This window comes from Oryzias melastigma, linkage group LG8, assembly GCF_002922805.2.
Source record: "Oryzias melastigma strain HK-1 linkage group LG8, ASM292280v2, whole genome shotgun sequence".
In the NCBI taxonomy this organism is placed as follows: domain Eukaryota; kingdom Metazoa; phylum Chordata; class Actinopteri; order Beloniformes; family Adrianichthyidae; genus Oryzias; species Oryzias melastigma.
In genome coordinates this window covers 14,332,782-14,348,379 of record NC_050519.1, presented here as the reverse complement: position 1 = coordinate 14,348,379, position 15,598 = coordinate 14,332,782, and the positions used below count along the sequence as shown (strand labels likewise).

The window sequence follows — 15,598 nt, the reverse complement described above, 5'->3', positions numbered from 1 at the left end:
CTATCTGGTGAGCACCGGATAGTAGCTGGTGCTCAGAAGATAGCAACCAGGGAAAAAAAAGTATAAATATATATATATATATATATATTTTAAGAAAAAAAAACAGATCTGGTAGATAGTAACCAAATATTTTTTCTTCCATTTTTTTATTTATTTTTAATGTCCCTTTAAGGCAGGTATGTAAAACTCAATCGCCCAGGGGGCCAAAATCCAAAACACACCTTATGTTGTGGGCCAAACAAGATGAACATTTATTATACTAAAACTAAATTATTAAAATTATGAAAATGTATTTTTTAACATTACTATGAATAAAAATAAGGAGGAATATTATTCCAGAATAAATCAACGTAAACCTTAAATAACTTTTAATATTTTGATCTCCATTAAGATATATTTTGTCAAAATTATACCAGTTAGAAATAAGCACATTATAACATGTGAGCATTAATACAATAAAATTAAATGATCTAAAGTACATATATCGAAGTCAAGGCCTGGGACTTGACTTTGACATTAGGGGCTCCGTAGATGCCATGCATAATGTATACAAAATCTGTATTTCAGACAATATATGTTTACTGTCCAGCAAATGACCATCTGCCTATTTCAGCTGCATGAAAATGACAACAAAGAAATGCATTTTGGGATTAGGCTCATGACATCTCCGGTTCGTCTTTCTCCAACATGTGTTTTCCGTGTATTTTACTCATAAAGAGCTCGACTCCCTTTTTACAAAGTGCCAATGCATAAGAAGTCTGTACCCGCTATCAATGCAGCAGTAATATAAGTCTGCATGCGGATCAAGGACGCTTTGCTCTTTTATCCTCTTATCAAGCACTTAGCAACAGATACCAACCTCCCAGATGCGCCCACGCGCACATACACAAAATGTGCATAAATATGTTTGAATTAGTTTGTTTTCTCAAACACCTTTACAGTAGCTTTTACATCTACGGATAACACGAGAGGAAAAAGAATGTGCTTTTTTTTCTTTTATTTTTAAAGATTGACAACCTTGCAGGTGCATGAAGTAACATAAACTCAACAGGTTATAAATGAGCGCTTGTAAATAGAAAAAAATCTAAATCTTACCATATACTAGATGTATATTCTCTGCAGATTACCAGGTTAATGAGCATCATGCAGCTTGTCTAAAAAGAGGTGATGGGAGGTCAGGAGGATTCATCATCCCTTCATGTGAGTCATGTGAAGTCAAAGGCTGGCTGCTCTTCCACCAAAGCAGAAGAACTGAAGCTGCACTCTGCTGCAATTACTCACAACTACAAAACACACACAGAACGGCTTTTATTGTACCACATTTTATTATGTGGTGACATAAATATGTTCCAGCACTTAGCTAAGCCATCTTTTGTTTGGGACCCCATGCTGCTGTTTTGTTATTTACAAAAATCAATAGTCATTTCTAGCTGAACATACCAAGCTGTTAAGTGTGTAAAAATTAATTGCAGTCGTGCATAAATGGTTGTGATTGGACACATATTTATATCTGACCTTGTTAAGCAAAAGTCCTTCCTGTGTGTTCGACTTTCTCCGTCATTCTCAACCTTTGCATCAATCATCAGTCACCTCCTTTACATCAAATCGACTTCTTTTTATTTCTATAAACGCTCAGAACGATACAACTCATAAGGAAGTTTTAAATAGAACCAAGATTAAATAAGTTATCCTACCCTTTCTTTAAAATATGCTCATTTCACTTCTGATCAGCGGGCCAAGAAATTAGAAACAAAAGCAGTAGAAATGAGTGGATTTTAATAGGTTTTCTTCTTTATGCGCTTCCAGAAAAAGAGATTACAGGAGCAGGTTTCTGTATAGTACAAATCCACTTACATGCAATATAGATTGAAAACACAAAGTCGCAAATACGACTCTTATTACGGCACCCGAGAGAAATCCCTTGCTGCAATATGTAGCCACAGAGCCCCTCGCTCTTTTACCTTCAGTCTTTCTTAAAATGAAATAAGCCCCCAGAGACGGGAGAAACGGCTGTGAAAAAGAGCTACCATGCAACCCCAGAGACCGAGACTTGCTGGGTCTACACTAGACTTATTTGCATATATGAACTAATTGATGTCAAGGGCAGAGGCCACATCTTATATAAACTTGCCCATTGTGCTGCAAGGCTGCCCTGAGCAACTTTAATGAAGATAAGTCTTCCTGTTCGTGCTTTAGATGAATGCTGGGTTCACCTTAATGGAATAGCATCAAATCCTGCAGACTCACAAATCATTTTTCAAATCCACCCCGGCCAGATCTGAAGGAACATCTAATGGGAGCACGCATTGCTCATGCAGCAGCGATTTATGTGATGCAACGCAACAGTGCTATCTTCTGTTCAGAGGAAAAAACTGCAGCAATGCAGCAAATTGATCTGATGTGAACAAGTGGTCATGGGAGTTCTATCATCGTGGTTACATTGATTGGAACATGTATGTTGATCATTTTTTTCAATTCAAGCAAACAAAAACACAAATTATTGTTTTTTGTTGTTCGGTTCATAAAATATTTTTTTCTCAGATTTTTTCCCTTATTGATTAACTGAACCACAAACTGAGCACATCTTGTTTGAATATTCTTATTCTTTAATAATCTGGCACATTCGTTAACTGTTTTTTTCCCTCCCACATGTGTTCTTCTACCCCCTGTTTTCTCGATGTCTGTCCGTCCCCTCCCTCATCTGTCAGCATCCCCCTCCTCCTCTTCCTCTTTTCTCTCCCTGACGTCATGGTAACCGCAGTGTAAGATTTAATACTTGTTTGACGGAGCAGATGGTTCGGCAAACAATGATGGGGGGACAGCCAGACAGGTGTGGAGGTGGAGTTCAGGGCAGATTCGAGGCAGAATTTAGCTGAATGACGCCTTCGGTGTGGTGACACGGCAGCCTATTTAAGTATTTGTGCTTTTTGGCCAGTGAGCTGTGCAAGTTTGATGGCTTCAGCATTTTTAATGATGTGAGTCATCCGGGTATGATGCAGCTCGAGCTCCGTTAGAGGGTCAGAAAGGGAGCAGTGTCATGCATGGTGAATAAGAGGAACCTGTTTGAAAAGAAGAGACTGCATAGGATGCACAAATCTTTCAGCTAAAGGAAATAGATGTTTTAAAAGAGCAAAGTGTGCATCAGGAAAGCAGAACGAAAATGCTCAATGATTTATCTGTGACAGTCTGTATTAGTGTACAGCACTTGTAGATGAAAAGATAAATCTCAGCTTTGAGTGTGTGGCCCGTCCCTCTTTTGCTGCGCGAAAATATGCAAAATACCCCAAAGTTCTGGAGGTTTAAGCGTGATCCAGCCCCAGCATAGCGGTCTGTCTGCCGGCATATTCATGGCGTGAGCTCCGGTGGACACGTCGCTGCATCGAGCTGCAGCCAGAGAACGCGGCGGCAGTAACAGACTGTCAAACTGTCCACAGTGTATCCCGCTTTTCTCAGTCTTTAATGTTTTAAAAAACAAAAGTTCATTGGAAATGATAAATCTCTATTTCATTTATTACTGCAGTTCAGCAGAGGAGGAAAAGATTTGGTCCTGACAAAAAATGAACATGAAAGTGTTATGGAAATTTTATTTTGGATGTTTTTTATTTTATTTTACTGAACGTTGATTGTAGTTTTGAATTTAAAATGCCCTTCACTTGCACTCAGGCTTTTGTTAGGCATTTTATGTTACAGCCTTTAATTGTTAAGAAAGTTTATCTCAATACAATGTTACAAAATAAAGTATTTCTGATGAAAACTATTAATTTTGCCATTCTTGTTTTCATAATTAATGTAGAACTGCTAAATTCCACAAAGCACACATGCTTTTCTTAAAAAAGGCTACATATTAATTTGCAATTAATCGCGAGTTAACTATGGACAAAATGCAATTAATCGCAATTAAAAATTTTAATCGCCTGACAGCTCTAATATATATATATATATATATATATATATATAGATAGATAGATAGATAGATAGATAGATAGATAGATAGATAGATAGATAGATAGCATTTATTCATAGATGTAAATTTAATTAAAATTAATTGAACATATTGTTTTCTCCAAAATAAATGCACATATAATATTGTTTCACCTAAAAAAATACTTTAACACAACGCAAAAAAACTGTATTAAAACCAAGCAAAAATAGTGTTAGCATCCTTTTAACCAGAGAGCTAAGCTACAACCATGACTTTTTTAATTTACTTTAATATTTAAATGTTGACAATTTTTTGTTCATTCATTCAATTAAAACGCAGCCTTTGTAGTCAAATTATATCAATGTTTGACTTGAACTGTTAGCATCTATGTTTTTAAATAAAGGTTTTACAAAAAAAAAGAAAAGGAAAAAAACAAATAAGCAAATTTAAGCATTTTTACGTTATATATGCCACTAAATAAGTCAGAAATATGTTTCTGATAATTCATAAAGAAACTTATCAACACAATATTTTGTGTAAGTGAATAGCGTCAGTCGTGCCAGCCTTTACTGGCAGTGAGCTGGGTGCCGCTCGATAAGAATGAATGGAACAAGTCCGTCCACGTCAAGCGTCTGCGTCACATATTCCTTGCGGAAGAATATGTTATCAGGGCACGTAGTTCCGGGATGTGGAACTACTTTTCAAAGCTTGAAAAGGAATGAGGAAAACCTTTGGTGGCGTATGAATACGTCGAAGTGACACGTCTTCTGTAGCAGGTGTACAACGTAGAGAAATTATCAATTGGACGCGAGGGATATCGGGAAAAAAAAAATGAGATTTACGTATTCGGCGACTGCAAGAGCGTTCACCACAGACCTTATCTTCGTGTTTTTACTATAATAATGTCACGGTAAGTTATGCGAGCAGACAGTATCAAACCGCTGTGGGGAAGTGTTAGCTTAGAGCTAAATGTAGCACTATATAGAGAAGCTAACTCATTATGGTGCTTTTTCAATTGGAAGCTGTTTGCCGGTGTAATTGCGTTTCCATTCTATCATTTTTACTGGACCCGTAGTTAATTAAAATTAAGCTATCAAACAAATGTTTTTATGCATTCTGTTGTCAGACGTGCCCCAACCTTAACAGCTGTTGAATTCCTTGCTTTATTTACAAAAAAAGTATACATAAAACCTGGTCATATAGCACATCATATCTTGTTTTTTCCATTTAGTAAAAGCTTCTTGTTGTCACGAGGATCTACTTTCTTCCCATTAAGTTTTTGCTTCCTTGCAAGGATGCAATGTTCCATAGTTTTATTGCATTTTTATATTTAAAGTTAATGAAGGGGTCGTCTATGGATGCGTGTTTGTGTTCCGAGACAGAAATGAGTCACCACTATTGTGGTAATTGCCAGGAACTAACTGGAGGTGGTGCAGTGGAAGACAGAAGTCCTGTTGCCATGGCTCCCAGGGGGGCACAACAAGTCTTGATTTTTCCTTGAAGAGTTTGTGCGTGGCATGCTGTTGACCCGCCTTTAAAGCAGGATGTTGCTACTGTTGGTGCAGCAGGGTGTTGACCTCATGTGCAAACAGGAGGTGTCAAATGCAGAAGTACCTGTGGTTAGATGTTAAAATGCTTCAGTTTATCCACACTTTAGTCAGTACTTTGGCCTGAATGCACAATCTAAAAAGTGAATATGCTTAAGAGAAATGTGTTGAATATAGTTGATATCATGTTACTGTTTGATTTGTTCTTGATTCTTGTCAACCATTCTAGAAACTGTTTGCTCCAGCTTCTTTCTTTGCAGTTTTAGCTACATGATGAATATTGCTCCCACTGGATGTGTTAATGTTACTCTAAAACATAAAAAACACATGTTATTTATTAAGTTAAAGTGAACAAAAGTAATAATATAAAATGTTATGCATTTCTGAATTTAAGGAAGAAATGATGATGTGTAAGTGACTTGAAATAAATTCACTTTTTTAGTTTTTTTTAATGAAAGACCCACTTCTGTTTTCTGTTTTTAACATGCTCTTATGGTATATTTCTCCTAATGGGGGACATATATTAAGAAAATGGAGCCTAATATTGCACTTTTGAGTATTTTTTCAAAATAAATGTGTATCGGGAGCAGGCGCAAAAATGCTGTTGGAAATGGCATGCATCTGTGACGTAGAAGCTACTACGGCAAGCCACAAGCTCCCTGCTCCGCTCCATTCTGATGTATCCACTTGTACTCGACTAGATCCATGTTCAATGAGCTGGTATCTGGCTAAAAACTGTACGGCTGGAGAGCTCCAATATTGCTCTCCATTATTTGATGCACCACTTATGTTAGATTGGGGTTGTGAGGGGCAGATGGATGATGGGAAGTAGGGGGGACCAACAACTCAAAGGTGAATTTCTAATTAATTACTGCCCGATTTGCAGAAACAGTCCTGGAAAACAAGTTTTTGTTTTTTTCAAGAAATGGCATTCATAATTTAAATTAACACTAAGAATGCTTTTCAGTACAACAAAAGAGGAATGGAATGGGACTTAAACCTACATCTATAATAATTTTTTTTTTAAAAAAGGTTAAAGGTAGCAAAGTTAAACAGCATTTTTTTTTTATTTTCAGATACCTAAAAAAAATCCAAGTGGGAGCTTAATCAGGATCAATTGTTTGAGATTAACTGGTTATTTTTTTTCACTACGCGATCAATAAGAGCAACAGCTTAAAGGATGGTTTTGTTGATGCTTTTTTTTTTTATTTGGCGAGTGATTAAAGCGTTTAGGTTTGTGCAGGGGCGTAGCTTTAACATCTCAGCACTCCCCCGAGTTTCATGCAGAGCGTCTCTGAAAGCACTTGGCCATCCTCCCGACCTCAAATTGATTTCTCCTTCATAATTCCTAAATCCCTCTTCAAAACGGGAAGCCTGCTGCTGGAGTGAGTCACTTTGGCAGGATGTTTTCACGCCGGTGAGCCTCTTCTTCTAAACGCCAGTTGTTCTTTTGTTGTAGCTACTTGTGTGTTTTGCTGTTTATGCTGTCAATACTCGAATTTCATGCAGACTTTTATCGCCTTTTGTTTTGATCATTTGTGTGCTCCTAACTTTTCAAGTGAAGCTTTTTATTTCCAAATTGTGGGCGTAAAACGGCTTCACATCAAAATAAAGTGTATTCTCATTAACTAGAGTGCTGTCCAGTAAACAAATAATGTGTAATGAGTGGGCTCTTTGTTGTGGATTTGAAGTCATGAGTCATTTGACTGTTTTGTAACACAAAATTGAGAAGACATGTTTTCTCTAAAAATAGTTTATACAGGCATAAACATTGATGAAGTTAGAGGATTAGCTTCTGGTCATTAGAGAAGAGTCACAGAGGGCTTTTGTCTCTTGATATTCTTTATTTCATCCTCTCAGCTCATTAAAATAATCTGGAGCTCCTGGATCTGTGAGCTCTGCTGCATAAATGAAGTGGTGTGTTCGTTTCTTGTGGATTTTTGTTCTGCTAGAGAGGTAAGTTATCCAAAACTGAAATAAAATCAGTGCAGTTGTCAGGGAGAAGATGCCTGAAGACATTTATATCTTTGAAGAAACGTTTTAGGAGTGGGAGAGAAGCAGATTGCAGGGATAAAAGCTCTTTTTACTCCTCCAAAAACATTTAGGAAACTTTATATTGTTTAGTCTGTTTGCTGTCAAAGCAGTCTGACAATTTACTTTCACTCTCTTTGTTTCCTCTACAGTGTGGTTTTCAGTTGACGTGCTTTCTTCAGCGTGACTGTAGTTTATCCGCATCAAAGACATCCACTCCTTAAAGATATGTCTGGTAAGGATTTGTTTTGCCTGTTTAGTTTCAACCGAAGTGATTTCTACAGACTGAAATGTTTTCTGCTTCTCTTGCCCCCTTTAGGTACATATACACCAGCTCCTGGGGGGCCGTTCTCTGCTCTCACTCCAAGCATGTGGCCTCAGGATATTTTGGCCAAATACCATCAGGTAAGAAATCAACTTTTGCATATCTTTAGCAAGCTGTAAAACATCCCTGATCAAATGTTTAAAGCCTCAGTGTCTGAAAATAAAACACATGACTGATCAGTTGCAATTTTTGTATTGAGCAACTTGAATCTTTGAATCGAATTTGAAGCAGAATAAAATCTGAGGAAATGTTCTTATATTTCCCACGGAATTTTATTGCAAATATGTGATACTATATCGACTAAAATATTTGTCATGCTGCAAATTTCTCTTTTTCACTGCTGCTTTTAAGACCACAAAATGTTGCAGAATTTCTGTGTTTTTTTGTCTTTAGCCATGTTAAGATGTATTCTTTTCAGTTGATCCAAAAATAAATCTGTCTCTGTCTCCACAGAAAGACCCCAAAGACCAGCCTGAGGTTCAATACGATGAGTTTGGCTTCAAAGTCAACACTGAAAGTATGTGTGCTCCTATTTGATCCCACTTATTAGATTATGTATCAGTGAAGATCATGAATCGAGGAGAATGACATCCTTGTGTCCAGATAAAAAAAAAGGCTATTATGTGCACCAATCAAGTTAGTGCAACCTAAAAAGTTTTTCAGACGTTTTTGAATTGCTATTGGATGGAAATAGGTTTTAGCACAGGTTTTTTTACTGATGTTGTTTAATTAACTACTGCTTTTATTTTTATTTCAAAGAAAAAGCTTCTCCCATTTTAAATTAGCTGTTTTGTCAACAGTGACATTCCAAAAGTTGTGTGTACTTTAGAACAAGTTCATCTCTATCGTTCTAGTTTATTTATCTTCTATAACTCATTCTAACATCTTCTCTTATTATAAAATGCTTAATACAACAGATGTTTTTTCCCTCTCAGACGACGGGGAGCTCCAGTCTTGCCTGGGCTCTGAGGGTTCCCCACAGCGTGAAGACCCCCAGCAGCGACTGCGCTGGCAAGCCCACCTGGAGTTCACCCACAACCACACGGTGGGTGACCTGACCTGGGATCTGATTGATCCCGTTCTTCCCCGCTCGGAGCGCCTGCGCTCCCTGGTTCTTGGTGGGATTCCTCACAGCATGAGGCCACAGGTGGGTAAACTTGACCCACAGCTCTAAGCTGTGAGCAGCATGTATTTTTACAGCGATTGTTGGAAAGGAGACACTACGGCTGCTTAGATTGAATAATTTTGTGTTTAATAACGTGGAGATGTTCTCTCTCTTAGCTGTGGATGCGTCTGTCTGGAGCGCTGCAGAAGAAAAGGACTTCAGAGATCTCCTACAAAGAAATAGTCAAGAATAGCTCTAATGATGACAGCAGTACATCCAAACAGGTACAATCTCCAACTCTTTGTAACTTCTATAAATGAATTTTAACACTCATTAACTTATTATAAAGTTCAAAGTAAAGCCTGAGTTGAGCTTAGCCTTTTCAAAGTAACGAATGCCACGCTGCATCCAATTGAGATAGTTAGGCTGAGATTTGAGGTTTTATTGATGGTCAGTGTGGCGTTTGCACTAGAGTGTTGCTCACTATGTTGCAGATTTTCTTTCAGCGCATTTTCACTTGCGTTTGTTTTACAGCACACTGTGTTCTGCATTCTGATTGGCTGTTGACCTTATCAAGCAGTCAGTCTGTTTCATGTTGTCTCCTCTACAGAATACATTCAGTGTGCCTCATTTGCATAAATCAATTGCAATCTGATCTTTGCTGGACTGATTTTTCTACGATGGTTTGAACTTTGAGAATTTAAACAAGAGAGAAAAGAGAAATGTTCATTTATGCCTGAGAAATCTATATAAAGTGTACAAGGAGGACTTTTACTGCCTGAAAACATCTATAGTTCTACTTTGTGGATTTCGTGAATTATTTTCAAAGTAACTCCTGTGATAAACAAGTCTTCTAACATTCTGTTTTCTTGAATATCCTCTCTTTTAGATAGAGAAGGACTTGTTACGGACGATGCCGACCAACGCCTGCTTCAACAGTCTGAACAGTGTAGGAGTGCCGAGGTTGAGACGGCTCCTGCGGAGCCTGGCGTGGCTCTACCCAGACATCGGGTACTGTCAGGGGACCGGCATGGTAGGACTGCACCAGCACTGCATGCAGATCTTCACACTATTGTTTGTTTTCATTCTCTCTTCATTTTTATCTTGTTTCTTCATTCCAGGTGATCTCCTGCCTGCTCCTCTTTCTGGAGGAGGAAGATGCTCTGTGGATGATGTGCGCTCTGATCGAAGACCTCCTCCCTCCATCCTACTTCTCCTCAACTCTGCTAGGAGTCCAAACAGACCAGCGGGTTCTTCGCCAGCTGATTGTTCAGTACTTGCCGTCTCTTGACCACCTCCTCCAGGAGCACGACATCGGTAACTGTCAGAGATTTTGTTTTTGAATGTAAGGAGTGTGTTTGTTATTTCTCAAACCATATTTTGTCTCATAATCCAGAGTTGTCGCTGATCACGCTTCACTGGTTCCTGACATCATTTGCTAGTGTTGTGGACATCCGTCTACTCCTTAGGATCTGGGATCTCCTCTTCTATCAGGGCTCGCTGGTTCTATTCCAGGTCACTCTTGGCATGCTAAAGATCAAGGTAAAGCCACTAAACCCCAGCGGCCTTTAAAGTTCACCGTGTGATAAACTGTTGGAGTCGGCTGCAGCTAAACAACCTAAATTGGACTTATTTTTTTTTATTTTTCTAAAAAAATTGTCTTTACACCCCAGGAGGAAGAACTTGTATCATCAGAGAACTCTGCGTCCATTTTTAACACTCTGTCAGACTTGCCGAGTCAGCTACGAGACGGCGCGAGTGTTCTGGGAGAGGCTATGCGACTAGCAGGAGGATTATCGCAGGAAACGGTAGAAGCTCAACGACATAAGCACCTAGCATACATCCTGAACGAACAGGCACAGCTGAACAACGGAAACAACACAACACTCAATCTCAACAAGGTCTGTTGGGATGCATTTTTTGTGCTCCAATCTTGTTTTCTTGGCAGAAAAAGTAAGATGAATCCCCCGTGTGGATTGTTTTTAGGTGGTGAGGAGACAGTCCCTGCGCAGAAGATCCACCCTCACCTCTCTGTTATTTGGCCAGGACGAGGCGGAAGCCCTGAAATCAAAGAACATTAAACAGACCAAGTTGGTGGCTTCCCTCCGGGAGGCCATCACTCGCACTGCAGAGCATTTCCACTGTTTGGACCCACGTCACTCCAGCGCTGTGAGTCCATGCATCCTGATGTGATGAGTGAGCCGACCAATCCACCAAACTACCCACCAAAATCCCTAAATCGTTCTTCCTTTTACTCCAGGAACTCACACCAGATTATTCCATGGAGAGCCACCAGCGAGACCACGAAACCTTTCTCGTGGTGTCCCGTAACCGGCGGAGACGGGCCAAGGCGCTGCTGGACTTTGAGCGCCATGATGACGATGAACTGGGCTTCAGAAAGAATGACATCATCACGGTGAGTTGACTTGGAGCTGAACAATGCAGCGACCTGTCGCTGCTGTATAGTAGCTACATTAAGATGGTCATAAAGAAAATATTGTTGGTGACACTAAACCGTTCCTGTTCCTTTCTTAGATCATCTCACAAAAAGATGAACACTGCTGGGTCGGTGAGCTCAATGGTCTCAGAGGTGTGTGCTCCTGATTACAAATAACAGCATATTCAACCATATTATCATTATTATTATTATGAACACTGTTTTTTTGTGCAGGTTGGTTTCCAGCAAAGTTTGTGGAGATCCTCGATGAAAGAAGCAAAGAGGTACAAGTGCAGTTTCTCCTGACCTTCAGGCTACACGCTGTGGTCTTACTGCCCGACTCACAGCCCTGCAGGAGTTGATGTTGCTCCGTGTCTCCAGTACTCTCTCGCAGGTGACGACTCTGTCACTGAGGCGGTGACGGACCTGGTGAGGGGCACTCTGTGTCCCGCTCTGAAGGCCATCTTTCTGCACGGACTGAAAAAACCTTCCATTCTGGGTGGACCCTGTCATCCATGGCTGTTTATAGAGGAGGTCAGTATTTATTCATGTTAATCCTACGCGGTTTATGTTGAATTAAAATGTAATATTGTTACTGTTGTCTTTTGTCAGGCTGCCAGTAGAGAGGTTGAGAGAGACTTTAACTCTGTCTACTCCAGACTGGTTCTCTGTAAAACCTACAGGTAAATCATGTAAAGTAGACCTCAGTCTTTATTGGAAATCATTTTTTTTTCTCCCATAAATGGTTCAGTATTAGACGTAACAAGTGTTTGTCTTTGACATTTATTAGGCTAGATGAAGATGGGAAAGTGCTTACTCCAGAGGAGCTGTTATACAGAGTGAGTAGATGTATATAATCACTGTAAGTAAACGTTTGAGTGTAACGGTGCAGTGAAGTGACCCCAACGTCTGTCTTCCACTTTCAGGCAGTGCAGTCCGTCAACATGAGCCACGACTCCGCACATGCTCAGATGGACGTCAAGTTTAGGTCTCTTATCTGCGTCGGCCTGAAGTGAGTTTTCGAACCTGTCCATGTTTTATAGTCGTCAGACTTCTGCATGTTTACATGTGTGTCTTCAGTGAGCAGGTGCTGCACTTATGGTTGGAGGTTCTGTGCTCCAGCATGGCGGCTGTAGAAAAGTGGTATCATCCGTGGTCGTTCCTTCGCAGTCCTGGATGGGTGCAGATCAAGTGTGAGCTAAGGTATTCAGCAGGTTACAGCAAAGAGGTTCCCTGGAAAATACATCTGATCATTACAAAATGTTGATGCTTTTGCATTTTTGTCTGTATTTGCAGAATTTTATTTTTCCAACTTTCCATTCATTCTGATGCAGTTTGACAGTATTTCTCTCATCAGTGTTGCATTTTTTTCACATTTTTTCCTGTTGAACACTTTGTTTAGAGGAAGCATTAAATCAACTGTATATTTAAGACTGAACCTTTTTGTGAGTCTGCAACGGCAACATTGATTTTATCAAACACTGTTTATTCAAAACTAGTGCCTTAAATGAATGGACTTAAAAGTTGTTATTGTGATATAATCAGACTAAAAAAGATGAGCATTAATACTGTTCACATTTGTTCTGCAGGGTCCTATCAAAGTTTGCATTCAGTCTTTCTCAAGATTGTGAGCTTCCTGAGAAGAAAGAGGTAATTGAATGACATCATCACAAGAATCTTACAGGAACCTGCTACTGACAACTTGAATCAATGTTTTCTAATGATTGATGAAATTATTCATTTAAAAAAAATATTGTTCTTGGTTTAACTTTTTGATTATGTAAAAATAATCTTATCTGGTTTTGCACAAACTTTATTCTTGTTTTCATCATATGATGTTGTGATGTAACATTGCGATTGACATTTAATTTTCTGTTTTAAAAAATGTGTTTTTCTTCAAATTCATCTGTGTTCTCTGTTAATGCTTCACATTTTCCTTGATAAACTTGTTTGGTCAAAAGGCCAAACTTTCCCTTTAAGATTTCCCTATGAAAACAGTTCCTAACTTTTCCATGTTTGCCGTTTCCAGGAGAAGGAGCAGAAACCGCTGAAGGAAGGCGTGCAGGACATGCTGGTGAAGCATCACCTGTTTAGCTGGGACATAGACGGTTAAACAAAACACTACATGTGGTCGTACACTCCTCTCTGCTGCGGTCCTGCTCACGTTTGTCTTTTTGGAAGCTGACTAAAAAGACAAACCAGGACACTTGGACACTAAATCCTCCTGCTGTCGGCATGGAAACGCCCACTCCTGACTCTTATAAAGTCCAGCTGATTCTTCAGAAGTGCCGAAGCAAAACCTACAGCATATCTACGGCAAAGTTTATTTTTATTCACACCCTACACTCAAAGCTCCACTACAAGATGAAAACATATTTATAGAAATGTATATATAAAACACTCCTGCAGTGCAGAATATTGTGTACTACTGTGTTCCAACAGTATTCCTTCAGTACACAGCACTTTGTCATCTCTTCTCTTGCACATTTAGAGGTGATCGCCCTAAAAGTGTTCAGTCTATTTCCTCCTCAGTGTTGAGTACAGAGAACAGCACTCTTCAACTTATTATTGAGAGGAACACAACTCTGTCTACAAGTGGATTGAATGTTTCAGTGCTGTAATGTTACCATAGTGACTCACAACTGTGTGCTACCTTTGAATGGTAGGGAAAATATACTTGTACAATAGATCATGTACACAAAGTGAATCATTTTTGTGTTGTATAAATACATGTTACAAACAACTACCATATCCTTGTTTTTATTTATGTATTTACCTGTGAAGGATGGGACTTGGCAACTCAAATTAATACAGGAAACGACAACAAAAAATAAAACTTTAAGTAAAAACATTTTTAAAAAGTGAAGAAGTTACACTTTGGAAAAGTTTTAGTGACTTTATTCTTTTTCCCTCAGCAAAGTATTTTCAAAATGTCACAACATGTAAACGGCAACAGGCCCTAACGCATTAGTACTAGAGAAACACACGGCATTATGATCATTAGCAACCGCTAAACCCACGCGTGTGCTGCGTTTAAACATCCAGGTTTCAAAGTGACGCATGAAGCTGCACAGACTATTGAATCGGAGTTGGTAGAAAGATCCCAAATACTTCAACGTGTTCTGCATGAATGCCAAATAAATAACTTGACAACTATAAAATGCCGTAGCTTATATTTTCCAAATATCTAAACTCTTTGTGCACCTTCTGCTACATGAACTTGTGATCTGCACAGTTTACAGGGGAATGCAAGAGGGAGGTTCACTCATAGCTGCTCATTTAGGTCTCTGGACCTTTTATTTTCTATTTTCACTCTTTCCAATCAAAACTCTTTCACTTCTAAAATAAATTAATGCTCAATTTCAGGGGGAGGCCCACCTAACAGGAAACTGTGATCACCAAAACCAAAGGCAGCTGAACTGAAAATCCACAAAGATGTGATGTTAAAGGCAGGGAGTAAAACCGTCTCTGCTCCCAACATCTCATTCATGAACGGTTTGTGAAATGACTTTCTGGAAAGAGCGGGGCATGATGGGAGATTAGTTTCCTGTTGCCGATGAGGAGGGAGCTGCTGCAGGGTTGGTGCTGCTGTTCTGACCTTTGCCCTTGTGCCTTTGGCCTCCCCTTCTCCTCCCGCCGCCTCCGGACTTTGGCTTCAGAAGAAAAAAAAATCAGGATTAGGAATCAAATAAAAAAAAAACACTTTTTTTCCCCCCAGAAATCAAACCAGCCCTCTTACTTTAATCCCTGCACTGCAGCTCTCATTCACATCATCATATTTTACCTTGTTCTCTTTGTTGCCCTCTTTTATCTGAGGGTCATCATCCCCCTCTCCCTGCGTAAGCCAGCCACGCAAGCAAAGGAGGGAAAGAGTGACGTGACAAAGTTTGGAGTTAAACAATAGCGCATCAAAGTGGAGAACAGTAGAGGTGTTAGTATCAGGACAAAAAGGAAGGAAGTGATTTATAGCTTAGTAGAAAGCGTCTAAGGGGCGTAACTCTGAAAGAGTCTGCTCACTGACTCACCTGTGCCGTGCTGGAACCTGACGGCTGTGCTATCGTCGGCGCCTCGTCGCCAGTAGCCGCGGTGCCGTCCTCCTTTCGGGCTGCTGTCTTTTTTGTGGACTGCATTTTGATTTGGGGGGGTTTGGAGTTTGATGGCATGTTGTTGGTGGACTGCAAAAGCTGTAAAAGTCAAACATTTGTGAATTTTCCTGTGATGTCTTTTAGTG

The 15,598-nt window shown here is 39.5% G+C and overlaps 2 protein-coding genes across 3 annotated transcripts; one reads left to right on the top strand and one right to left on the bottom strand.

Moving 5' to 3' along the window:
• The first annotated feature begins 4,649 nt into the window (after positions 1-4,649).
• On the top strand, positions 4,650-14,116 carry sgsm3 (small G protein signaling modulator 3). Its single transcript, XM_024272181.2, has 21 exons — positions 4,650-4,832; positions 7,653-7,735; positions 7,820-7,905; positions 8,279-8,342; positions 8,761-8,972; positions 9,107-9,214; positions 9,820-9,963; positions 10,052-10,247; positions 10,327-10,472; positions 10,604-10,831; positions 10,917-11,099; positions 11,191-11,346; positions 11,466-11,520; positions 11,602-11,651; positions 11,749-11,901; positions 11,980-12,050; positions 12,158-12,206; positions 12,294-12,379; positions 12,448-12,570; positions 12,957-13,017; positions 13,397-14,116. The coding sequence occupies exons 2-21, from the start codon at positions 7,729-7,731 to the stop codon at positions 13,478-13,480; spliced, it is 2,262 nt and encodes a 753-aa protein (XP_024127949.1). The 5' UTR covers positions 4,650-4,832; positions 7,653-7,728; the 3' UTR covers positions 13,481-14,116.
• A 132-nt stretch (positions 14,117-14,248) lies between these two features.
• gtpbp1 (GTP binding protein 1) lies at positions 14,249-15,575 on the bottom strand. Of its 2 annotated transcripts, XM_024272182.2 has the most exons (3): positions 15,393-15,574; positions 15,152-15,202; positions 14,249-15,020 (listed from the first exon to the last, which is right to left on the bottom strand). In XM_024272182.2, exons 1-3 carry the CDS (start codon positions 15,528-15,530, stop codon positions 14,907-14,909), a joined length of 303 nt encoding a protein of 100 aa, XP_024127950.1. In that variant the 5' UTR covers positions 15,531-15,574; the 3' UTR covers positions 14,249-14,906. The 2 variants fall into 2 exon arrangements, 1 of the variants encoding a protein (XP_024127950.1); XR_002919261.2 differs by lacking the exon at positions 15,152-15,202 and having other exon boundaries at positions 15,393-15,575.
• Positions 15,576-15,598: the final 23 nt, after the last annotated feature.